The following is a 27850-nucleotide window of genomic DNA, read 5'->3' on the forward strand; positions in this document are numbered from 1 at the left end:
GCTCAGCATTCGCGGTGGTGATGGGAGTTGTGGTTCACCGGCGGAGACGTTTCTGTTAGATTCCACGCAGTTACTATCACTGATTGAACACAGCTTTTTCCCTTCTTAAGAGTAATTGGGGAGACTGCATTCCCTTTTTACTACCGGGTGTAACGCACCTTTTCTTTTAATGATTTTCTTAACTCTATTTCTGGAACGTATGTACTGAATTGCATTGCGAGAAATGCACGCAATCATTTGGGGGGCGCTGCAAATTTTCACCTTGAGGATTGAGTTCGGTTTTTTTTTCTCTACACGAAGCATGTATTCTTGCATAGGATCCTATCATTAGGTGGCGAGGGCAGAACGACATTACTGCACAAGTATTCTGATTTCCTAATTTTATTGTAACCTATGGCTAGTTCCTCACTTCACAGACAGTGGTCCGTGGTCCAGTATTTACACTGTATCTTCCTTCGTCGCATGATTACACTATGGTTCGCACCTCATTTTTTTATTTACTTAATTTCCCGGTCCGTTCCCCACTCCCTTTCGCATGATAAGCGCATTCAGTTTCCAAAGACATTGGCTTTAATAACTAAATTTTCGCAATATGTATCATGGGAGTGGTAGTTTTTCCTAGAGCAGCCGTTTTGATTTCTTTTTCCAGGCATAATAGTATTCTTTGTCGATCACGAGCTTCCCAGCTGTGGAATGAATCATCCGGCAGGCTCAGTCAAGTGAAGATCGTCTGCCTGGCTGTGCGAAGTGAAGACGGGTTCCGAGAAGGAATTCTGAAAGGAAGGGGCTGGAGCCTTTGCTCTGATCTTAAGGAAGAAATGGGGAAAGCCTGCTTTACAAACTATACAATAGTTAGCTTGTGCCTTCTGCTGGTCCGATTTGTTTCTTGGGGATCTGTAAAGGCGAGGCCTTTGCTCCGTCCTAAAGAGAGCTGTGGTACTTGTGGAAAGCCTAATGTTGTGCTGGTGATGTGCGATTCTTTTGTAAGTATTTCGTTTTCTTTTAATAGGCCTTTTTTTCTCTTCTGACTCTGATTGAAGGGAAAGAAGGTGTGATGACACAAGACTCATTTTCAGCTACTGCAGGCTTCCCCAGTGTGGTGCCCTCCAGATATTTTGGAAGTGTAAGTCCTTTGGCCATAATCAGATTGGCAGAAATGTAATTCCACATCAGAGAGTCCCATGTTCCGACGAGTTGGCCTACTGTATGTCTCTCTTGGCTGCTTCACCTTTTTGTCTCTTCCAATTTGAAGGAGAAACCCAAGGCACCATTAGCACTGAATGTGAACTCAGTAGCTAGATTTTATCCAAATAGTTTTGAGTATATTCACTATGTAAACTGTAATCCTATGAACATCTGCCCATTGAACCAATGGAATGTACTTCAACTAAAGTTGCATAAAGCAATAGTATGCCTTTCCAAGACAACTGCCCTCCCAAATGGAATCATAGGAATAATGAGAATGAGGAAACCAGTGATGCAAACATTTCAAACAGTTATTTGTGTACACTAGAGGCCCTACCAACATAATTAATAAAATAATAGGTTGAGAGAGATTTTGCAAGTTTTTCTGTGTTCTTAAATAATGGCGAGAAGGTGATTGGGATTAGGGAAAAAAATAGGCATGACTATTAGGCTTTTAGCTATGAAGTTCCTGGCAAACATGATAGTTGCCTGAGCACACGTAAGATTGGTCTTGTGGAATCCCACTGAAAGACAAAAGCTTTTAAATATGCCATGTTTAATCCAAAGGTGCTCTTTCCAAAAAGGCAACTGGACTTTCTTGGGTTTTTTCTTTGAAAACATTTCACTGCGAAACACTTTTTTAAAAAAAATCCAAGAAAATCCAGTTGCCTTTTGGGAAAACCATCTTTGGGACAACCTTCACCTCGATGATTGAGAATCTCCATAAACACACCACGTTTAAAACACAATGTAGACTATGTAAAATTTTATAAAATTATAAAGTCTTTCTCAGCTAGAACAAATGAGTGACTGGATTCATTAAATTATCAGAACTTGAGGCTAAAAGGACAGGATATTTATCAGTTCCAATATCTAGAGGAGGTAGGCAAGACAGAAAATATTCTCATTTATAATTCTTTCTGTAATATCGTTTTAAGTAACTCTAGCAAGAAATTTTAAATTTTTCATCTGTTAGGGTTAAATGATGGTGTGGTAAAGTTATTGTTCCTTTGAGTCAGCACTGATTTCTGGAAATTGCATGGCTCAATCCCTGCATTTTCTTGGCAACATTTCTGAAGTGATTTGCCATTGCCTCTTTCCTAGGGCTGAGAGACAAATGAATTACTTGACTGGCTTTGTGCCTAAGGCAGGACTAGAACTCACAATCTCCCAGTTTCTACCCTGCTGCCCTAACCCTTACATAAAACTGGTTCTCTTCTCTCCCTAAAAACATATCTGAAGTATCCAATTTTCAAAATAAATACAATACATAAATTGTACATTTTAGCCACTGATTTGTAATACTCCTTCATCTCCAAATGCATTCCCACAGTCATTTTTTTTTCTTTTCCTGCAGGATGGAAGGCTAACATTTTCCCCAGAAAATGAAACAGTAGTTTTGCCTTTTATAAATCTCATGAGGAGGCAAGGCAGTCTCTTTCTTAATGCCTACACCAATTCTCCCATTTGCTGTCCATCACGTGCAGGTAAAATTATACATAAAAGGCAATATTTGGGTAAATGGCAGAACAAAATTAAAGGACCTACAGAGAAAATATACTCTTTCCTTGAAAAAGCACAGAGATAATATTTTGATGGATTTTCATGCTATAGAAATTCTGGAGCTTGCACAGTATTATTCCATAGACATAGCAAGAAATTATCTTCAAAGTCACAAGTTCTTGCCTTAAGGCAGGGGTGTCCAAACTTGGGAACTTTAAGACTTGTGGACTTCAACTCCCAGAATTCCCAAGTTTGGACACCCCTGCCTTAAGGGCTGCCTTCCAAATTGTATCAAGTGAAGAAGACAGTTGTATAAACACATTGTTAATATTTTTTTTTAGCTATGTGGAGTGGCCTTTTCACTCACTTAACTGAGTCCTGGAACAACTTCAAGGGCTTAGATCCAAATTATACAACATGGATGGACCTTATGGGGGAAAAAGGCTACTATACCCAAAAATACGGAAAACTAGATTATACTTCTGGACATCATTCGATAAGGTGAATAAAGAATGGAATATATTTCTGGGAGTAATTGATGAAATCTCGATCGTTTTATTGTTTCTCTTTGAATTGATTAAATGCTTTTCAGGTGTTCTACCTTTCAGCATGAAAAGTGTGTCATAGTCAAGGGCTCACTGTAAAAATTGTTTCAGATTTTTGTATTCTTAAAATGAATACCGGTAACTATTGTGATGAACTGTTCCTCTCTACTCCACCCTCATTAAATGTGTGTGAAAATGCCTCTATTTTCTATTTTATAGTTAAACAAAATTTTGAATTAGAGATTTGCTTCTGTTAGTGCTGTTGCACTACCAGTAGACATTCTTCCTTTTAAAAATGTGCTTTATATCTGAAATTTAACTGTCTTGATTTGTTTAGAATAAAAAGTGATGGAGAAAAACTTAAATAGGCTTTCTGCTACTTTCTGAAGTAATTAATTGAAGTACTGATTGAAGTCCATTATGGGTACATAGGTGGCTCAGTGGCTAAGACGCTGAGCTTGTCGATCAGAAAGGTTGGCAGTTCGGCGGTTCGAATCCCTAGCGCCACGTAACAGAGTGAGCTCCTGTTACTTGTCCCAGCTAGGTATGTGTGAAAATCTCATATATTTTGTACTCATTCAGCATTGTAGATTTCACATTCTTCTATCATTTTTCTATTCCCTATCACTATCAAGTTGTAATTGGTGTCCAACTTCATACTTTATGTAGTATTTATGTCAAATCTTGTCTGGCTAATACGTTAGTCCTAATAATACAAAAATTAATACAGAGGGATTTTATTACCTGATAAAAACCTATCCTGGTATGTCTATTTGCTTAGTGGTAGTAGGAATAGTGGTATAAGTAATGAAAGCATAAAATAAACAAACTTTTCTTTAGAGCCATATACAGTTCTTGAGAATTTCAGGGAAGTAAAAATCAGTGTTTAAATATGACTTCTGGTGAGTTCCATGACTGAGTTTTGATGATATCTCATAACTCCCAGCTGCTCATAACTCAATCCTTGGAAAAAAGCTTGACCAAGACTCATTTCTTACTCATCTTTGGATCTATTTTTATTGCTTTGGAAATATTAAGACCCTTCAGAACTACACGCTTTATTGCATTCACTGGAAGTCTCTTCCTTAGCTCTAGAAAATGGTTTTAGAACTTAAAAAAAACTGTTAGTATTTGGAATAAACAGTAAAATAGTATATAGAGTTAAAAATGGGCTTAGAGTTCAGATTGACTTGGAATAAAAATTTGAAATTAATTTTAAAAATGGTTTCCATAATTTTTTGGATGAGGGGGTTCTTTGGAAAAAAACCAATATAGGAAGGGAGTTTGAAGGTTGGACACTAGAGGGAACTAGAAGAACATAAATATTACAATTAAAGAGGAAGAATTCTTAAATTTGGCTTATTATCAAAGAATGGACAAAATACCTTCACAGCGGATATTTTTAAAGATATCTTTGAACACTGGCATAAGAAATTAATGTTAATAATATCTGATACTATAGAAATGTGTTAGTGATGTCACAGACAAAGAATAAGTTATATTGGATAAGACAGATTGATTTAAATATATATTTAAATATGACAAGTTACAGGAATGATATGAAAAACGATGATATACTAGATATATAAATGAAACTAGCTGATGTCTTATTATTTAAAAGGGACATAAAGTAGACAAAAAGTGATTTGGATAACCTTTTCTTATTGGATGTACAAAAGAGCTATTAAGTTCTTGAAGGATTATTTGAGAGGGGACAAAAATAATGAAATGAAATCAAATTCTAAAATTATTTGAAGTGATTAAAAATAGAGATTGTTAAAAGTGCAGGGAAGGAATATAGAATTGGCTTATTTGATCAAGGTTAGAATAGATATTTAGTTATTTCTGGTATCTCTTAATGAACTTTTACTGATAAGAAATGAATGACAAGGCGTTTAGAGTTTTTTGTTTAGAGTTAAGCAATGAGATAGGCAAAGAAGAGAGGGTTTTGTTGCATTTTGAGAAAAGGTGACACTAAAATTATACTTGTAATAAAGGGCGAAATTACTTTTTATATATTATTTTTAATTATCTTTTTATTTTTGACACTTTTATTATTTTCTTATTTTTTGGTTGTTTGTAATACATGTTTAAAAGATGTATTGGACAAGGCCTATACAATGCTTTATATTGTCCATCTTTTTAAAAAAAACAATGATTATGTAAATATTAATTTCAAAATGGATTTAGAATTACTTAATTAATAAAACTGCTATTCAAATAATCTGTCTATGGTCACTTAGCCCTGCCCCAACACAAGTTAAGGATGTTAGGGAGAGTGACTAATGGTTATTTTCTCTATAGACAGATGCTATCAGATCAAAGGGAAACAAAAAACCAGGGGAATCCACCAAGCCTTTCTTTTAACTTGTCCTACTGTAAAGCTATAGGGATAGGGCCTTGGATATCCTTTGCATAACCTGCTCTGGTATTTTGATTGCTTTGTAAGCAACCCTTTCATTTCGAAATCAAGCAGAATAGAGATAAATACAATACAATACAATACAATACAATAGTAGAGTTGGAAGGGACCTTGGAGGTCTTCTAGTCCAACCCCCTGCCTAGGCAGGAAACCCTATACCATTTCAGACAAATAGCTATCCAACATCTTCTTAAAGACTTCCAGTGTTGGGGCATTCACAACTTCTGGAGGCAAGCTGTTCCACTGATTAATTGTTCTAACTGTCAGGAAATTTCTCCTCAGTTCTAAGTTGCTTCTCTCCTTGATTAGTTTCCACCCATTGCTTCTTGTTCTACCCTCAGTTGCCTTGGAGAATAGTTTGACTCCCTCTTCTTTGTGGCAACCCCTGAGATATTGGAACAATGCTATCATGTCTCCCCTAGTCCTTCTTTCTCTTAAGCTAAACATACCCAGTTCCTGCAACCGTTCTTCATATGTTTTAGTCTCCAGTCCCCTAATCATCTTTGTTGCTCTTCTCTGCACTCTTTCTAGAATCTCCACATCTTTTTTACATCGTGGCGACCAGAACTGGATGCAGTATTCCAAGTGTGGCCTTACCAAGGCATTATAAAGTGATATTAACACTTCACGTGATCTTGATTCTATCCCTCTGTTGATGCAGCCTAGGACTGTGTTGGCTTTTTTGGCAGCTGCTGCACACTGCTGGCTCATATTTAAATGGTTGTCCACTAGGACTTCAAGATCCCTTTCACAATTACTACTACTGAGCAAGGTACCACCTATACTGTACCTGTGCATTCCATTTTTGTTGCCTAAATGTAGAACCTTACTCTTTTCACCATTGAATTTCATTTTATTAGATAGTGCCCAATGTTCAAGTTTGTCAAGATCCTTCTGTATCTTAAGCCTGTCTTCTGGAGTGTTGGCTATTCCTGCCAGCTTGGTGTCATCTGCAATTTCCTAAATCTAAATCTGTTCCAGAAAGGAGAACTCCAAAGAATTTTTTAGCAATAGCACTTAGCATTTAGACTTATATACTGCTTCACAGTGATTTACAGTCCTCTCTAAGCAGTTTACAGAGTTAGCATATTGTCCCAAACAATATGGGTCTTCATTTTACCCACCTCGGAAGGATGGAAGACTGAGTCAACCTTCAGCCTGGTGAGATTCGATCTGCTAAATTGCAGGCAGCTGGCAGTTAGCAATACTGCACTTTAACCACTGTGCCAATCACACAAATCGCTATATTTAGGAATTCTGTGGGAAGCTACCACTAAGGAAGCTGGCAGAAATCTTTCTAAAGGTTTTTGTTTAAATGATGTGATGAAATACAACAGATCACTTTTTAGCAGAGATGTAGGTCACATGACCTTTGTGGTAACTACCCTGTTTCCCCGAAAATAAGACCTCCCTGGATAATAAGCCCAATCGGGCTTTTGAGCGCATGCGCTAAAATAAGCCTTCCACCGAAAATAAGCCCTCCCGGAAAATATTGCAACACAGCAGCAGCCAAGAGGTGACCATGCTCACCGCCTCCTGCACCTCAAAAATAATAAGGCCTCCCTGAAAATAAGGTAAGTGCTTATTTCTGGAGTCAAAAGAAAATAAGACCCTGTCTTATTTTCAGGGAAACACAGTAGAAAACCCTCATACGGAGTAGAGATTGTTCAGTTTTTGATTAAAAAAACAGGATAGGATAATGAATACTTTGCTTAGTCCTTTTGGCGGGGAGGGCATGGGAAATTTACATATATGGATGCAGGATGAAACAAAGTTTGGAAACAGAAAATAATTTGCTTCATAAATTGCTTTGTTTTGCAGTCACTTTTCCAATTTATATTGTTTCCATGGAAACTAATAATTGCTTAAGTCTCTGTTGGCCAATAGTCAGGTTTGGATGATATTTGACTAAGGTCAGTAATGAAACAAAGCCCTGGATAATTCTAGCCATAGCCATAGCTAGATTAAATAAATCACAGCCTGTCCCATGATTTCAATTCACACCATCTACTTCGGCATGTTGCATGAACCAAACCATATATTGGCCTGCTGTTACAAGAAAGAACCTTGCTTTTCTTGGTTTTCCTGAATGTTGCAGAAAGTCAAACTTGATAATCCTTGTGGTCCCTTCTATAGTTCTGTGATTCTGTGAACCACAGCTGGCTTCAGGTTCATTCATTCTTACCTTTACTTTCTGTTTCTATAGCTGCTGTGAGAGAAATAGGAATGTAGAAACTTTAGAATGAGTGAAAATTGGTTATATCTATCTATCTATCTATCTATCTATCTATCTATCTATCTATCTATCTATCTATCTATCTATCTATCTATCTCTATCATCTATCTATCTATCTATCTATCTATCTATCTATCTATCTATCTATCTATCTATCTATCTATCTATCTATCTATCTATCATCTATCTATGCACTGTGCAGCCTAACTTTTTTAACTGCAATAATAGTTAATAAAAACAAGCCAGCATCATAATCTTGGGTAATTCGTATGTAATTATGATTCAGAAGCATACCTTGAAAGCTTTTCTTATTTTCAGTAATCGTGTGGAAGCTTGGACCAGAAATGTTGATTTTTTGCTTCAGCAAGAAGGCAGACCTGTGGCTAAACTTATAGGCAACAAGACATATATAAGAGTCATGCAAAAAGATTGGAAGGTTACGGAAGCAGCAGCAAATTGGATAAGAAACAAGGCAACTAAACTATCGCAGCCCTTTGCTCTGTACCTTGGACTAAATTTGCCTCACCCATATCCTTCACCATCCTCAGGAGAAAATTATGGGGCATCCACATTTCTCACATCTCCATATTGGCTACAAAAGGTATGTATATACATAGCATATGAAAAAAAAAAAGAATTCTTTGTCAGCTTACTCTTTATAATTACATAAGTAAACCTCAGCCTAATATTTATTATTCTTTTGTTTGAATGATTGATTGATTAGGGCTCTCTTTTTCTTCAGGAGCTCAAGGTAGTGTATATAGCCTTTCTCTTCCCAGGTTTTCCCCACAAAACATCCTGTGAAGTAATTTGAGCTGAGAAATAATAACTAGTCCAAAGTCATCCAGTGAGCTTCTCTGGCCGAGGGACTTTGACCATGCTACTAGATCAGCCTTCCATAATCTGGTCTTTTTTCCAAAAATGTTGGATTCAATGTCATAGCCAACTAAGTCAACCCTTAGCTAGCCTAGATGAAGATCTGGGGTGATTATAAGACAGCACTTCTAAAATGACCTCGGATAAATTATTGGAAGTCAAGTAGGGCTCATCTCTCTAGCAACATATTTTTGTATAATTGTTTCTCCAGTATCACCAGTGCTGGCAGTATAGGCAGAGATGGTGTTTTGCTGGTTCTAACTGGTTCACCCAAACCGGTAGTGGAAATAGTGGTGGCCCCGCCCACTCACCCCGGCTCTACAACGTCCCATTTAGGCCCTTTTTTTAGGCAAAGCGCATGCGCGGAAGGTAGAACGCATGCGCATGTGTTCACATTTGTGACCCGATAGGGAAAGGTAAGTTAATACCACCCCTGAATATAGGTTGCTGTGAGTGCTACCTGCTGAATAATACAACAGCATCAGGAGACTGAAGGAAGTATTGGGAAAAATTGGTAACAATCTTACTATCAGCATCTAAATCTGGATCCACCCACTATCATATACTGCTTATAACAAGTTAAAGAACTATAGAAAGATTTCTGTCTGGAAAAAGCTTCCACATAAAGTCACTAATGGGGTAAAATGTGGAAGACAGGAGGAGGATGGGGGTGTGAGAGTGGCCAATGCATTTTGCTTCATAAGAAAACATTGCTGTTCCACATTTGATGGATTATGAATGGTTAGACATCATGTAAGCATAGGGGTAACAGCATTTTCTTTGAAAAGGTGTGTGTGTGTGTGTGTGTGTGTGCGCACTTGAATCTTACAGGATTTAAATTGGCAATGGATATATTATATTGACCAGTGATTGATGCCCAAATAGTCTTTGAAATGAAAAAGTTTGCTTATCTTTTTGTTCTTAAAATTTTTATTGGTTTTTAAAAAAATTTACAAAGGAAAAAGGGTAAAAGGTTATGGAACATTTTGACAGCTACATCGTGTGTGTGGGGGGGGGAGAAGCCCCCCCCCGGGTCACGCAACTTTTACAAAAAGGAAAAGTTTGCTTATCTTGTAGTCCCTTAGGGAATCCTCCCACAAGAAAAAAAAATAGAACCAGCTGCCACAGTTAGTAGTGTGAGTTGCATGTGATAATGTCATTTTATAAACTGAGCAATTATGTTGTTTACTAGTATACACTTTGCATTGCCAGTCTGTTTCTTGTTATGTATAATAAGCTACAATATTGGCTCTTAGATTGATCTTTCTTAGAAAAATTGCAAGACCTTCTCTTTATATGGTGATTGCTGTCTGCTAGGACAGAAAATGTAATTCTGTTGGTTTACACTTTCTATTTTAATGTTGGAAAAATCTAGGTGTTTTGTTTTAATAAAAACCAGTGCTATTATTTTCATGAAGAGGAGTCAAAAGCTCCTGTTTATTTGTATTCCAAATGAATTCCCAGATGTTTTACAATGGCTACCACACTCTCTAGCCCTGTTGCCATGGCTCCTGCTGCCGAAAGGCACTGAGGCTCTGTAATGAAACAATTTCTCCACAGAAGCATCCTCACATAACATATTTATTTTTTATAGTTAGGACAGAATTTTAGTGAGCTGTCAGCCATTAATAATTGTTATTACATATTTTTCTCTTATAGCATTTTCATGTACTGGAGTATTGTTCTTATGTTTAACCCAGACAGTATACAATGTAAATTTATCTCTATTTTTGCTAGTTACTCAGTTCTGAACATTCTTAAATTGGGAAGAACTAGGATTGTTATTCTACAAGTATATTCATGTTAGGACCATGATTTGCAGAAATGCTTTGGATTTTGTAAGAGCCCTCTATTATTCATTCAAGTAGTCTATCTTTTTCAGATTTCTGCATGCGTATAAGAAAACATGCCACTACTTTGAATCAAGTCTATGACTGTTAAAGCAGTGACAACTATTTTTCAAGCTCCTTTGGAAGACTGGAAAAACCCAAACTGTTTAATGATAGCTCAGTGATGCCTGCTCATGCAGTGTTTAGAAGGATTTCTTATAATCATTTTGGAAGGGTACATACCCATAAAGGAAAAGGTTCCCCTTGCACATATGTGCTAGTTGTTCCTGACTCTAGGGGACAGTGCTCATCTCCGTTTCAAAGCTGAAGAGTCAGCGCTGTCCGAAGATGTCTCTCTGGTTATGTGGCGGGCATGACTAAACACTGAAGGCACATAGAACGCTGTTACCTTCCCACCAAAGGTGTTCCTATTTTTCTACTTGCATTTTTACATGCTTTCGAACTGCTAGGTTGGCAGAAGCTGGGACAAATTAATGGGAGCTCACTCTGTTATGCAGCGCTATGGATTCAAACCGCTGAACTGCCAATCTTTCTGATTGACAAGCTGAGCATCTTAGCCACTGAGCCACATACCCATAATGGACTTCAATCAGTACTTCAATTAATTACTTCAATCTAGATTACTTCAGAAAGTAGGAGAAAGCTTATTTAAGTTTTTCTCTATCACTTTTTATTCTAAACAAATCAGGACAGTTAAATCAAGTTACTTTGAGTGCCTTTGTCTCGGGGCTAAGTAATGTTTCCTCCAAGTCTCCCCTCCACCCCCATGACTTGCTTATTCCTTCCCCTCTTGAACAGTATTCTCTTCCTCCAGGTTATTGCTGTTTTTTCTTAGCTGCTATAGTGATTCATCTAAGTATATTGGAGCCCTACTGAATCAATCAGTACAGCATCTTGTTTTCTGTCTATGAGGTTGCCTAGTGACAAACACAGTACTTATATATATTTGTGGTGCCACCTCCAGTGTAAATGATTGATCCAAGTTTTGGCTGCCTAACTAGAGCAACCGGAGCAGAGTTAGAACTGTAAGACTGTCATTATGACAGTACAATTATGCAACCCATATGATATAAATGTAAACAACGACTGTCTTTTTTTTTTGCCAATAACACAATTTGCCATTGGTACCTATGGCTACATGCTGCTGAGTGTTCTGCTGAGATGTGGAATAACAGTACAGAATAACACAATTATAAAGTTGGAAGAGATGTTGGAAGTCTTCCATTCCAACCTCTTGCTCAAGCAGGAGACCTTATGCCATTCAGACAAGTGACTGTCCAGACTCTTCTTAAAAGCCTCCAGTGATGGAACACCCACAAAGTCTGAAGACAAGCCATTCCACTGATTGAAACGGGAGAACTATGGAATGATGGAACTATGGAATTCTCTCCTCTCGACTGGAATAGAGCTTAGCCTGAATTCATTTTTTTCTGTTCCTTTGGTGATTCAGCTTAGAACAGTGCATCAACATGATGCTCTCATAGTACACTGTGTTGCTAAGCAGATGGTCTTTAAGGCAATATATTAGCTGGATTCAACTTGGAAGCATGTGGTTTGTTTTCGGATACATGAGATGCAATAAGCAAGGAAGATACGTTTTGCAGGCAGAGAATGCATTATAGATATATAAGGCATTTGCATGATATGAGACGTGATACTTCAAAACTTCTTTAAAACCAGCAATACCTTGTGAAGATAATGTTAATATTCAGTTTACAACCTGTGAGAGTTTGACACTGGCAGGAAAAAAAAGATAGGAGTCTCTCAAAGGACATGCAAACCAAGATAGACACAGCAGTGATTGTAGGATTTCTTGCACTGATGTTTCAGGCCACTGAGTATAGGTAGTCCTCAACTTACAACAATTCATTTAGTGACTGTTCAAAGTTATAACGGCTCTAAAAAAAGTGACTTATGACCATTTTTCACACTTATGATCATTGTAGCATCACTACGGTCATGTGATTTACATTCACATGCTTGACAACTGACTCATTTATGACGGTTGCAGCATCCCGGAGTCATGTTTTGCCAACTTCTTACAATCAAATCAATGGGGAAATGAGATTCACATAACAAGTATGTTACTAATTTAAGAACTGCAGGGATTCGCTTAACAAATGTGAGAATAGTCATAAAATGGAGCAAACTCACTTAACAAATTTCTCATTTAACAACATAATTTTTTGGCTCAATTGTGGTCTTAAGTTGAGGACTACCATATCAGACTGCACACCTTCTTTAAAACCTTTCGTTTGGCCAATCCTTTGGGCTCCTATTCCTCACATTATTCTTCAGGAGGTGTTATTGAGCAGAATGCATATGATTCCTCTTTTGCCCCTGCTTTTGATTTTCTTTGTTTCCCCCTTGTCAAAATAGATAGTAAGTCTCAGAGGAAGGGTTAACTGTCCTTAGTAACATTTTTGAGTAACAAAAATGTGTAACTGAATAACATTTCAAAAAGAGTATTTTTAAACTAAGTTATTTGCTAAGAATACAAATTAAAAATCAAACTGTGTTGTGACACTCCATCATATTTAGGTTTGCAATTAAATTAAAGTTTGCAGGGGCAGGTTCAAACAAGTTTTTTTTTACTGTTATGCTGTTTTCCCACTCATTCCCAGATTTCAAAAGAAAATCCAGACAACACTGTTTTCTCTTCGTAACTGTCCCATCATTTTTTCATCTTTTATCCTACTTAAAATGTTATAAATAAAAAATGTAGCTCTACAGGGTCCAAGTAGTGCCAGCAGCTGACCTCTTGGGAAAAGTTCAGTTTTCATTTCTGTGCACCTACCAGTCTAGGGAGAGAAATCTTCTTTGTAATCTCATTTTCAATCAGCATGCTTCCTTTTGGCACCTACTTGAAAATTGTCGGCAAATTACAACTGCACAATAGAGCTATTTTATCAAATACAGCACATTTCTGTTTTGCTATTAGGTGAATTATGATGCCATAAAGATTCCAAAATGGCCTCCATTATCAGAGATGCACCCAGTTGATTATTATTCTACTTACACCAAGAACTGCAGTGGAAAATTTACACAGGAAGAAATCAGAAATATTCGAGCACATTATTATGCCATGTGTGCAGAAACAGATGCCATGCTGGGTAGGTAATATCAAATTACTATTTTCATAATATATACGTTCATGAACGTATTTATCATCCTGATCCTAGTGATGTAATTTTTGTACATTGTCAGAAATTTTAGAACTGTTACTTCTTGGAAGCTTTCCTCCCCGCCCCCAAAATGTACTTAAAGGTATTTTATATTGCATTTTCCTTTATTCTTTGTTTATTTAGGTATCTGCCTATATAGATTCATGAAAAATACAATACAGCCATGTTAAAATACTCGGCATTATAACGTGCTTTACATGATGACATCAAAACTATTATCTGGGAATGTCCATACATAGCCCCTACCAATTTCAGATCTGCGACTTTTTTGGTTCTTTAAAGCAAAGGAAATGCTTAATATTTTGGAATGCTTTCATTTGTACCCTCTATAAGGATATTTCTTTGGGTCAAGGAAAACATCTCTGCTATCTAGGCTGGTTCTTGGTATTCACATCAGGGGTGGGTTCCGGCTTCTTCTACTGCCAGTTGGTTTGGGCGCGTGCACATTTGATGCGTGCTTTGCACACATGCACAGTAGGTAAAATATGCTTCTGCACATGCACAAAAGCAAAAACCAAGATGGTGGTGCCTATGGCGCCGCCGATAGAACCAGTTGGGAGGCGTGGCCAGCCGAGTTACTATCCACTCGGCCAAACCGGTAGGAACTCACCTCTGATTCACATAAGCTCATACTATTTTCTGAGGACAGTTGGCGGCAATTCCCTATCACTTGTAATTATGTCCTTTTGGTGAAGGGGGGAATTTCAGGGGAAAATCTTTGTTTGGAATCCTGTACTTTTATTTCCTTTGTGGCTTCAATTACTTCCAGGATATGACTTTTTATGTTTAGTATATGGCCTCACTGCACTAGGTGACAGGAAAAATCTCTTCAAATATTTTAAATTATATTATGGCATAGAGTCTGCTTCTAAGTTGGAATATTAATTCATTCAGAAATATCAGGTTTTTTTATCAAAAAAAGTGAAAATTAGTCAAGAAAACAAAAAAATATGTAAAATCTAATAAGCCAACAAGAATTTGATCAAGTTTTCAGTAACTTGAGTGTTACACAATGTCCTGTTTTGGCTATAATCTCCTTGACTGCAACTGCTTGCATATTATTAACATTTGCTTTTCCTGTACTATAGATTTTCAATTACTGTAGATTCATAGTTCTTTCCAATTATTCTAACTTGCTTTAAAACCAGCATGGCATTCAGAAACTCAGGGGAAATGTCAGTTTTAGTGCTTATCATAAGTAGCATTTGAAATAAATTAGATGTGAAGTAAACAATTATTTAGATGTTAACCTCTATATAGTTTTTAATCAGGACTGTTCTTAGCTTTAGGAATTAATCATATTAAAGTAAGTTTCAGTAATATGGAATATTTAATTGATGTGTTTCATTATGAGCTCTTATAACCTGTTCATATTATATTGCTCATTTGAACCAGCTAAAATGTACCTTAAGAACTTATGTACACTGAAAAACACACTTAGTAATAGGATGCAAAGCATAACCTTATGAAGTGTTAGATAGAAAATATAATAATTAGCTCTTACAACTTTGAAGCAATCTTATCATTAGAACATATGCTTTTAAGTTGGTGTGATGATGTTCACCTTTACTAATTATCTACTCATAACATAATAATTATGGGCCAAGACTTTAGAATGACTTTGAAACATTGATCACTTTGTTTTAATTGTCAGCTCAAATATAAAGCTATGTTTAAAAGAAGTTGAATTTTCTGATGTAGTTTGTAAAATTTATGGGGGGAGGAAATATAACCTGGTCCTAAGAGTTAATCTCCAGAGAGCTAAATTTTGAGACAGGCTTTTAATTTCATTATTAGGATTTTGGATTGCCATAGATATTAAGTCTAAGTTTTATAAAATAGTTTCAAGTATGGAGTTTTGGAATTCAGTTACATTTGATATTGTTAAGCTTTGAAAGAAACTTAGAACTTTCAGGTAGAAATTTCATGATCATTTATCACTAAATGTTCTTGTTAGCAAGGAAGTATTCCTCAGAATGTTTGCAAACATCAGTGCTATTTAATTAATATCTTAACATGTTTTTCCTTGTCTTGTGTTACAGGTGAGATACTTTCTGCTCTAAATGAAACAGGACTGCTTGGAAGAACTCACATAATATTTACTGCAGATCATGGAGAACTTGCGATGGAACACAGACAGTTTTATAAAATGAGCATGTATGAACCAAGTTCCCATATTCCCCTCCTTATAATGGGTCCAAATATTAAGTCACAGTTCATATCAAATATGGTGTCCCTTGTGGATATCTATCCTACCATGCTTGGTAAGCAATATTTATCCTACAGCAATAAAATTAATATTTATGGGATTGTTTGCCTTTTTACTATTGTTTGTTGCCATTGTTTCATCTATTGGCTGCCTGCCCTTTCTGAGTTAATTTTGTGAGACAATCCTAGTTGATAGGAATTATAAAGTTATCAGGATACTGCCACGATCTTAGACAATTAATCAAAGTTAACTTGGGTTTTTTTTCTTTCTCAACTTTGTGGTACCCCCTTTGGCCCTGGTGCCCTAAGCACATGCTTAGTCTGCTTAATGCAGGGGTGTCCAAACTTGGCAACTTTAAGACTTGTGGACTTCAACTCAACTTGTGGACTTCAAATTCTGGGAGTTGAAGTCCACAAGTCTTAAAGTTGCCAAGTTTGGACACCCCTGGCTTAATGGTTAATACACCACTTGGCACTATATACATTAATACCGGTTGTTCCCAACCAATAGGGTTGGGAACAGAGCCAGATTCACTTAACAATCAAGTTATTAACTTAACGGCAGTGATTCACTTAACAACTATATTAAGAAAGGTCATAAAAAGGGGCAAAATTCACTTAACAACCATTTTGCTTGGCAATGTAAATTTCAACTGTGGTCATAAGCCAAAGTTTAGGCCTTCTCAATAGACTGACACTTTTGAAGTAATGATTTAAGAATTGTTCAAAAATTGAGAATGCTTTCTCAAGCTGCCAAATAGTCCTTTCAAGACTACATTATTACAGGAGCTTTACTAATCAGGTGAATCATAACTTTTTCAAATCCTCAGCCCTGCAATTTAGTTAGCAATTTTTGGTTCCAACTGTGTTTTTTCCACAACGTTCCTGAAGTTTATATTTTTAAATTGCTGTCCTTCCTGTTCTGTTCATCCCCATATGTTCTCCTGATTGCTTTATCCTGTAATCAAAAAGTTAAAAATAAAAACACAAATCAACAGGGTTTAATTTATTTAGATGAGTAATAAAACAAATGATTAATGTTGCTTTCTCAGCCATCCCGATTGTTAAAAACATAACTATTTCCCCTAATATATGCTTTCTCTATGCATACTGTTTGGTTTTCTAATATATTCTTTCACATGTAAGCTCCAGTTCATACCTTAAATATATAATCATGCTAACACATTTAGTGTCAGCACCCTAAAAGAATTTCTGAAGTAACTTCAGTTCTGAGTAATTTCATAGTAAGTATGTTCCTTGAACTGAACTGAACTTTTCAAAATTGTAAATGGATATTAAAATGAGTACATTTTGTTGAGTCAAATTATTTTTTGTATGAGAGACAGAGGCAAAGAAAAAATGTGTGTTGTAAATCAACTCTCCAACCAGCAGAATATATTCATTCATTCACACATATGTATATTCATTTGTTTTACCCTGCTTTTATTACTTTTATAAATAACTCAAATTGGCAAACACACCTAATGCTCCTTTCTCCTCCCATTTTCCCTTCAACAACAATCCTGTGAGGTAAATTGGGCTAAGAGGGAATGATTGGCCCAAAGTCTCCCAAATCGTCTTTCATGCCTAAAATGGAACTAGTACTTAAGTCTTTTCTTTCTACTTTGGTGCCTAAAATCTACCATTGTTACACAGAAAAGCTCAGCTTAGACATTGCATGAAGCACATACAAGATTACAAATAATCTTAAAAATTCTGTTTTCTTACTCAGTTGTCCAGATGAAAATCACTGCAGACTTCTATGTAGACTCATGAATAAGGAACATAAAAGATTGTGCCATATTCTAAACCTGAATAGTAATAATCACTCAGAAACTTTAACCTATTGAACTATGGGTACATTTAATTAATTAAATTTAACACCAGTGAGAAGAACCAATGTTGGCAACCATCTTCTGAAAACATATAAACAAAGTATAATATAAATGGAATATTATGGCTTTTTTGAATAAGTGCTAAGATCATATTAATACGAACTCAGCACTCAATTGTGTGCATATAAATAAATGCATTTGGGGTGCATTTCATTAACTCAATTTAACTGAGATCTTTAGAGACTTTATTTTTTCTGACAATCAAAGATAACAACATTTAAATGTCACTTATGTTCAGAAAATTGAGAATAGCTCTATTCAATATAATGGATTATCACTCCGAGTATAGAATTGTGCTGGTAACTTCCATTTGGAACATAAAATAGACATAAAGAAAAGAGGCACAGTAATATTACCAGAATAGCAAAAGGTTGAAGTGGTTGAAATGGTATAATTTCTGTTCTCTTCTCAATTTTATACATTTCGTTTCTTATTTCAGCTTATTTGAGCTTTCTAATTGTTTTCTATCAAATTGACACTTTTTTCAGACATTGCAAGTATCCCCATTCCCCAAAACATCAGTGGATATTCACTGATGCCTTTGATATTAGAAAATGAATATTTCAAAGCCCTATCTAGAAGGCTCCATCCTTCTTGGATTCTGAGTGAGTTTCATGGCTGCAATGTGAATTCTTCAACCTACATGCTGCGAATTGACAAGTGGAAATACATTGCTTATTCAGATGGCCACTCCGTATCTCCTCAGCTGTTTGGTAGGTTTACCATTTGATGAAAAATATCATTCTTATTCTCTCATGTGATCTGAATGATCAAAATAAGCTGATTCACTTCCATATTATGCAGGTTCAGCTACACAGTCCTTGCCTTGTACTAGCACAAGATCCAAAACTCTGAAATAATGAATCTGTGTTACGCCGTGTTCCATTCAGCAAAAGAACAGAGGAGTGATGCACATCTAGGGTGAAGAATATTGATCAAAATTTAAGATCCTGTAAACAAAAACCTGAAAGAATCTATATCAATGAAAGTTAGCATGCAGTTTTAATTCAGCATACAGTACAATAGAGAACAGTAAGTCAAAGAATGCAAGAAACATGGCCCACAGCAGGAGACAGAAGATAGCTGTGCTTTTAAGTATCCAAAACCTATTCTATCTCTTGGGATCTATAAATGTGGGTTTCAATATCATGCTGAACTGTACCCAATCTGATAATTTATTGTTATGGTTTTGTTGCACAGTCAACCAGATGTTCAGACTGGATTTGGCATGTTTGTCTACCTATTGAGTCTTTTCCAAGGACCTGGTGGGATAGGCAGATGTGGATGTTTAATGGTGTTAAAGATATTGTCACAGGATGTAAGCTGTTCTAAGCAAAGCTGCCTGTTGTAATTGATTAATGATGATAGTGTCAATTCTGATGTTCAAGTGGTACTCTAGATATTTTGGAATTGCACCCAAGGCACCTATTACTATTGGTACTATCTCTGTTTTCTTTTGCCATAGTCATTCAACTTCTGTTTGAAGACATTTACATTTTGTGATGTCTTCCTGATCTTTCTTTTCTATTCTACTGTCCCAAGGTATTGCAACATTCACTGGGCAAATTTTTTTTTTGTCCTTATTAACAATTGTTAAGTAGGGATATTGTGTGTCAGGTGCTTGTGTGTTTGAATTCTAAAGTCCAAGACCACTTTAGCTTCTTCATTTTCTATTACTTTGTAGATAAGATAAGTTAAGATAACTTTATTGTCATTTTTTTTACTGTGAGCACACCAGCCCATATTAAAAATGAAATTCCATTGCCTGCTCTCAAGAGAAAGTGTGTCTCTACCCAAACATATACATAACATACATATATGCATGCTATATATATACATAAATATATACTTGCACCATATATATATATACACACACATATGTGTGTGTGTGTGTATGTATGTATGTATGTACACACACACACACACACACACATACATACATACATACATACATACATATATATGTGTTGTATTTGTGCTGATAAATAAATACACACGAAGGAGGCCACACATTGGACCTTGTTTTTGTATCTGAGCAGTGGACGAGTGATCTGGGTAGAGGGGATTTTACTGTTACACCCCTGTCATGGTCAGATCACTCATGTCTCCGGCTTGACTTCCCTGGCGCTACCCCCCACCGCGAGGAGGCGGGACCAGACGGTCCACGCTGGTACCGCCCCAAGCACCTGATGGAGCCGGATAGGTTCCAGACGGAGCTTGGGCCATTACCTGTAGCCCTGACCCGCGCTCGGTCGGAGGACCTAGCGGCCGCCTGGAATAGGGCGGCGGCTGGGGCCTTGGACCGGGTTGCGCCTTTGCGACCTCTCCTGCGGCAGCGACCCACCCGGGCTCCTTGGTATACCGAGGAGCTGAGGGTGATGAAGCGCCACAGGAGACGTCTAGAGAGCAGGTGGAGGTCCTCACGCTCCGAATCTGATCGAACACAGGTAAGATCCTACTTGCGGACCTACCTTGTGGCATTAAGGGTGGCCAAACGTAGATATTGCGCCACCCTTATTGCGTCTGCGGATAACTGCCCTGCCGCCCTGTTTAGGGTGACCCGCTCCCTCTTGTCACAGAGGACACAGGGGGCACCCTTACAGGGCAGAGCAGAGGAATTTGGGGAATATCTGCAGGACAAAGTCGCTCAGATCCGGAGCGGATGGGCCCCACTCAGTGGACCAGACGGGCCGCCAACAGCGAGTCTTGTGAGACCATCCTGGGAGGAGTTTGATTCTGTTGCCCCCGAGGATTTAGATAGGTTGCGTGGACGGCTGCGACCCACCACATGTTTAATGGACCCATGTCCCTCCTGGTTGGTACTGGCATCTTGGGAGGTGACCCGAGGCTGGCTTCTGGGCCTGATGAATGCCTCATTGGGTGAGGGATCCTTACCAACCGCCTTGAAAGAGGCGGTGGTGAGGCCCTTGCTTAAGAGGCCTTCACTCGACCCAATGGAGCTAGCTAATTATCGTCCAGTCTCCAACCTTCCATTTCTAGCGAAGGTTGTAGAGAATGTGGTGGCGCAGCAGTTTCCATGACACCTTGACGAATCCGAGTATCTAGACTCAGGCCAGTCCGGCTTCCGACCCGGGCACAGCACAGAGACAGCCTTGGTCGCGTTGGTTGATGATCTCTGGAGGGCCAGAGATAGAGGTTGTTCCTCTATCCTGGTCCTATTAGACCTCTCGGCGGCTTTTGATACCATCGACCATGGTATCCTATTGCGCCGGTTGGAGGGGATAGGAGTCGGAGGCACCGTTTTGCGGTGGTTTGGCTCCTACCTCTCCGACCGGAGGCAATGTGTGTTGACAGGGGGACAGAGGTCGACCCCGAGGCCACTCACTTGTGGAGTGCCACAGGGGTCGGTCCTCTCGCCTCTCCTGTTCAACACATATGTGAAGCCGCTGGGTGAGATCATCCGTGGTTTTGGGGTTGAGTATCACCTCTACGCTGATGATACTCAGCTGTATATTTCAACTCCAAACCACCCCAACGAGGCTGTCAAAGTGATGTCCCGGTGTTTGGAGGCCGTCGGGGTCTGGATGGGGGACAACAGACTTAAACTCAACCCCTCCAAGACTGAGTGGCTGTGGCTACCGGCACCTCGGTTCAGCCAGCTGATCCCATCGCTGGCCATAGGGGGCGAACAATTGCCCCCTGTGGAACGGGCGCGCAATTTGGGCGTCCTCCTTGATGCCCAGCTGTCAATGGATGACCATGTGGCAGCCGTGGCAAGGGGGGCGTTCCACCAGGTTCGCCTGGTGCGCCAATTGCGCCCCCTACTGGACCGGGATGCCCTACGCACGGTCACTCATGCGCTGGTGACGTCCCGCCTGGATTACTGCAATGCTCTCTACATGGGGCTGCCCTTGGGACACGCCCGGAGACTGCAGTTAGTTCAGAATGCAGCCGCGCGGGCTGTGATGGGGAGTACGAGGTACTCCCACGTAACACCTCTCCTGCGCGAGCTGCACTGGCTGCCTGTGGTTTTCCGGGTGCGTTTCAAGGTGCTGATTACCATCTTTAAAGCGCTCCATGGCACGGGACCTAGTTACTTGCGGGATTGCATCCTCCCACATACATCCCTGCGGCCAATACGCTCACACAGGGAGGGACTTCTCCTGGTGCCGTCCACTAGGCAATGCCAGCGGGCGACACCGAGGAGTAGGGCCTTCTCTGTGATGGGCCCAACCCTCTGGAATGACCTCCCCCCCGACATTAGAACCACTTCTGACCTCCGCTCCTTCCGGCAAAAACTGAAGACCCACCTGTTCCGACTAGCAGGCCTGGCATAATTCAACTGTCCCTCCTGGCAAATGTATTATATCTGGTTATTTTAGGGTTTTTTTAATTTACTGTATTTGTTTTTAGGGGTTTGAATTTATTTTATATCTGCTTTGTACAGTTCTTTTAACTACATTTTAACCTCCTCCATGTCAATTGTCAACTGTACATATTTAATTTAATTTTATTGCATCCTGTTATATTTTGTATGAACTGTACACCGCCCCGAGTCCCTTGCGGGAGAGGGGGCGGTCTAAAAGCATTAAATATTATTATTATTATTGTTGTTGTTGTTGTTGTTGTTGTTGTTATTATTATTATTATTATTATTTATCAGCACAAATACAACACAAATATAAAAAGGCAACATTAAAAATAAAAATATGGTTTTCTGCCTGGATGGTCTTCTGTGATTAGCCGAATGACAGAAAGAGGGAGTAGTGAGCTCCCTCCCATATTTGGGCATACCAGGGGTTGTAACACAAATACACAGACAGACAGACAGACAGACAGACAGACAGACAGACAGACAGACAGACAGACAGACAGACAGACAGACAGACGACAGACAGACAGACAGACAGACAGACAGACAGACAGACATACATACATACATACATACATACATACATACATACATATATATATATATATATATATATATATATATATATATCTGCCATCCTCACCACTCTCTGCACCGTCTTCCTGTCCAAAGCAGTATTTTTTTAGTCCCACCAATTCTTGCTTGCAGGCAATTTATTTCATTAATTATTTCATGTTACTTCATTATTTCATTAATATTTCATATTAATTCATGAACTGGGAGTTCTGGGGTCCAGAGCAGGTCAGCTCCCCTCAAGGCTGAGAAAGCTCTTCTGACAGCTGACCTGAGTAAAAGACACAAAGCCGCTGCCCGCCCACTCCCGCCCTACAAAAGAATCACTCAGAAGGAAGTCCTGTCCTAGGCTGCTTCCACTCTGTCCAAGCTATGGAGGTGCCAAGTAACTTTTTTTGCTATAGTTACACAAGTCACAAAACTGGAGCTTTCTATATTTATATGGTTATATATAAATATCGAATAGCTATATAGCTATATTTATGGTTATTTAAATTATAATAATAATTATAGCCACAGAAAGCACTAGGCTTGTGATCTGCACACGCTTACTACCTTAACTTAATTGTAGTTGCAAAGGTTGGCAAAACAACTTAATTTTGTGTGCACTCTACTTTTTACTGTGCATGTGGGTTTCATGAGTAATGTCTACATGCAGACATGTGCCCTTCAAGGGATCATAGGATGCAGTTTAAGTAACTTGGGATTCCTTAATAAAATTATTCATTAATGGGAATGATTCAAAGGTCTTTATATACCCAACACTTTCCCTTTCTTGGGAGGCAACCCTTCCACGAAGGGAGGACCAATTCAATCATTAAAAAAAAAATCTTCAGTTTTTTCCCCAGCTTTGCAAGTCCTCAGCTTCATTGCCTCACTTTACAGAATTAATTCATCCTGCTGAGAGAGCATCAAAGTATTCTTCCTCTTTGATCTTAATTGCCCACCCCATCTCTACTTTCAAAGGGAGGCTGTAAAATGCCAGTGAAGTTTCAGTGTGAACTTTCCTTCTCCCCACCACCCCCATCCACTCTCCACTCCCACTCAGGAGACCGTTATGATTATAAAGGGTTGCATTTACTGCAGACTGAGTGTAAAGGAAGAGGACAGGTTTTTTTTTTCTTCCTCTGCAAATAAGATACCTGTGCAGAGACATACAATTTAAAATCCTTTTCAAGTGACTTTTCTCAAACTGCTGACAGCATAGACACATACCCCATTTCTTTTTGTTCAGATAGCAGATGGAGCAACCTATGAATTAGATGTCACCAGCAATCTAAGCATGCTGTTGAATTCCAGACACATACTTTTCTTCTGTAGTTGCTGCAGAGTGTGTGCATGTTTCTGATATTCTAATATGATAACTGTTGTGGCCCGTCAGTGGCCAGCGGAACTGATGGCAGACTCAGACAGTGAGGAGACTGGGGAGAAACATGGGCCAGTCCTGGAGTCTGGGGAAGGCTCTGATGAGTGCTCTGCATCAGAGGCAGAGATGGGGCCAGGGCCGTTCAACAGTTATCAGCTGCCTTCAGAGTCGGAGATCAATGGGGCAGAGGAACAGCTGAGCCTGTTCCTAATGTGCGCATGTGCAGAGCTGCCAGGAAAAGGGAACAGTTAAGGAACAAGGGCCAACTCAGGTATAAAGGCACAGGTGGACAGTGAATGTCTTCTCCCATAGGGAATAAAGAGGAGTGAAAGAGGAGTGTGAAGATTTGTTTGTGACTCTTAGAAACTCCTTGCCAAATATTTTATTGTACAGCATTGTGTTTGGAAGATACCGGCCTGGCAGCTCTCTAAACCAGATAAGGTCTGTGGTTGTAAATTCACCCTTGAAAGACTGTTTGCCAGGACTTTGCTGGATGTGAATGAGAAGAATTCACATTGGCTTAATAAAAGGGGTTTTTATCAGGACAAGGAGTCTGCTTTGTGATTTGGTAAAGCCTAGGTCAGAACAGATAACATAACTGGTGGAGGAATTGAAGTGTTTATTGCAAGAGTACAGAAATTTCTTGATTTAATTAACATTAATTGTTATTGGAGTGATTCAATTTCTTAACTGAATTAGAATCAGACTACAGAATTCTAGTTTTCTAAAATTAAGTTTATGTTTATTGTAATTTGTCTTAACCTATTGTTTTTCTTTGTTGTAGATCTTTCAACTGACCCAGATGAACTAACTGATGTAGCCACAAAGTTTCCAGCAATCACACAATCTTTGAACAAGAAGCTATACCATATAATTAACTATCCAAAAGTCTCTACTGCTGTTGAACAATATAATAAACAGCAATTCATCAGCTGGAAGCAAAGTTTAGGGCAGAACTATTCAGATATAATAGCTAATCTCAGATGGCATTGGAGCTGGAAAAAGAACCCAAAGAAATATCAACATGCCATTGACACATGGATCAATGAATGAATTAGTAAGATTTCAGACACCATTTATACATTATATTTGAATAATTATATCTTGCTGTTGTAAAAGGGGACATAAAATCAAAATTGTCCACTGTTCTCAGCCTCCCTATCTCCTTATATAAATTCACCCTACCAACACATTTCTTAACCAGGGTGCATTAGTCAGATTTAAAACTAATTAAGAAGAAAACCTGATAATGGATAACATGATGCTGCATGATCAGTTGTGTAGCAATGAGGGTAATGACACCACATATGCAGTAGTGTGATTGGTCAAATGGTGACGCCATTGCATCCCAGAGGTGGTATTCAGCAGGTTCTAACCAGTTCTAGAGAACAGGTAGCAGAAACTTTGAGTAGTTCGGAAAATCAGTAAATACCACCTCTAACTGGCCCCACCCCCATCTATTCTCTCCCTCCCAAGTCCCAGCTGATCGGGAGGAAATGGGGATTTTGCACTAACCTGGAGTGGGGAAGGAATGGGGATTTTACAGTATCCTTCCCCTGCCACGCCTATCAAGCTGTGCCACGCTCACTAAGCTATGCCACGCCCACCAAGCCATGCCCACAGAACTGGTAGTAAAATTTTTTGAATGCCTCCACTGGTGTATCCCAACATCTAACGGAATATTTCAGTTGTTGCATTTATACAATCACATGGTCATGCATGTTGTGACATTTCTCCCCTTACTTTCCCAATGATTTGATTGCCTTCTGGGCTTTTTTAGGTAAAAAAATGCCAAACGCATGCTTCTCTATTCCTACAATATGGCACTCAGAAAAGAAACATACCATGTACTTTCGACTGAGATTCTCCAAATGGTAGCCTGTAACTAAGCCATACAATGTGAGTCCTTGGTGGCATCTGAGCTCGGTTGTTTCCTTGCAGATAGTTTATTACATATGCGTATGTATATGCATACATTTGGTGTTGTATAAATCCAGTCCAATATTGATTCAATAAGTCATTAATTAAGCAAAGTGTGAGATAAAAATGCAGTCTATATCTAACATAAAATAAAGAATGGTTAGTCTAAAACATGACTTAAGAGGATAGCTCAACCTTGGCTCCCCAGGGCATTATTTGCTATAATTGCCAAGACTGTTGGAAATTTTCAGTCCAATATCATTGATCCAAAAGCTGGTTTAGATAAATACGCCAACTTCATAGTGCAATTATGAAGTTAACTTTAGTTGAATAACGCTAATAGGATTCATATTTTTTATTATGAAACATAATTATAAAGTGCCACTGGAGATGCCAAAGTTAAATAAAATATGTATGTAGCATCATCCTTTAATCTTATGCATATTATTTTTAATTTTAAAAATCTAGCACTGCTCACACATAATACAACAGACTCACATTCAAAGGAAAGACATGGAGCAAGAGGGTAATTCAAATGATCTTATGAACCAATTTTTATACTTTTACTGACTTGCTGAGATGAGAACATAACCGCTTGCTAAGGATAGGGGAAATCCCATAGCAGCTCTGCAGTCTATTGCAATATAATAGTTTAGAGAAGCCAAATTAAGTGGACACAGCAAACATGAGGGCATCATTCTGCAAAGCATATTGTGCTAAAACTAGACTTTTAGGCTAAATAGTATACTAAGAACAACCTTTCAATTATATATGAATTGGAGCAGTAGAAAAGGCCAAAGCCTAATTTATTGTCCCTTGTCCCTTTTTTTTCTAAGCATTTTATCTCTACTTGAGAACAAATGATCTAAGTGATTCATAAGTAAGTCTTCCAAGATAAAGTACTTAACACTAGCAGGTTGCATGAAAACATTTGGCTACCCATTGAGCAATGATAGCTTGTGAAAAACTGCTTCCCAGACATGTTTAGAACAATCAAGATGTTGGCTGAAATTAGTAAAGAGCCAATTCCTTATATGATTTTTGTCATTTTCAAGAAAAAAATCATTCCATTAGGAATGCAGGACTTGGCCAGAAGCCTTTTTAGTGCATTAGCACTACCCTCATACTTATCTGCCAACCTAGCAGTTTGAAAGCACATAAAAATGCAAGTAGAAAAATAGGAACCACCTTTGGTGGGAAGGTAACAGTGTTCCGTGTGCCTCTGGCGTTTAGTCATGCCAGCCACATGACCACAGAGGAGTCTTCGGACAGTGCTTTGCAGCTTTGAAACAGAGATAAGCACCGCCTCTTAAAGTCGGGAATGACTAGCACATATGTGAGAGGGGAACCTTTACCTTTTACCATACGTATCAGATATTCAACAGGATCTCACAAATGGGGCATGAGAACAAATTATTATCCAGCAGCATTTTATTCTGAGGCATATTGGAGCTTGGTATGAGGCATGACCAGAAGCCACAGATAGTAGTATTGTCCATAACAGCAATGTTATATTATCAGCACTCAGTTGACTTGCTTATAAATATATAAAAGTACATTGATTTAGTAATGATCAACTTGTCTCACTGATTTCATTTAGTCCATAATCCAAATATTGTGCTAGATTTTATTTTGTGTTTAACATTTTGGGCATATGGGATATATGAACAAGGTGTACATCAGTCATTACAGTATGAACACTCAGAAAATGGAAATATAAGATTTCACTCACCCAACATATGGACATATTTGG

At 38.4% G+C, this 27850-nt stretch overlaps 1 protein-coding gene across 1 annotated transcript; it reads left to right on the forward strand.

Moving 5' to 3' along the window:
• The first annotated feature begins 514 nt into the window (after positions 1-514).
• Positions 515-27842, forward strand: ARSK (arylsulfatase family member K). The gene is made up of 8 exons (XM_081943709.1): positions 515-983; positions 2543-2672; positions 3030-3189; positions 8210-8492; positions 13559-13730; positions 15845-16066; positions 18394-18618; positions 24962-27842. The coding sequence occupies exons 1-8, from the start codon at positions 600-602 to the stop codon at positions 25228-25230; spliced, it is 1845 nt and encodes a 614-aa protein (XP_081799835.1). The 5' UTR covers positions 515-599; the 3' UTR covers positions 25231-27842.
• Positions 27843-27850: the final 8 nt, after the last annotated feature.

The sequence above is a fragment of the Natrix helvetica genome (genome assembly GCF_964273705.1).
Source record: "Natrix helvetica genome assembly, chromosome: 2".
NCBI classification, from domain to species: Eukaryota; Metazoa; Chordata; class Lepidosauria; order Squamata; family Natricidae; genus Natrix; species Natrix helvetica.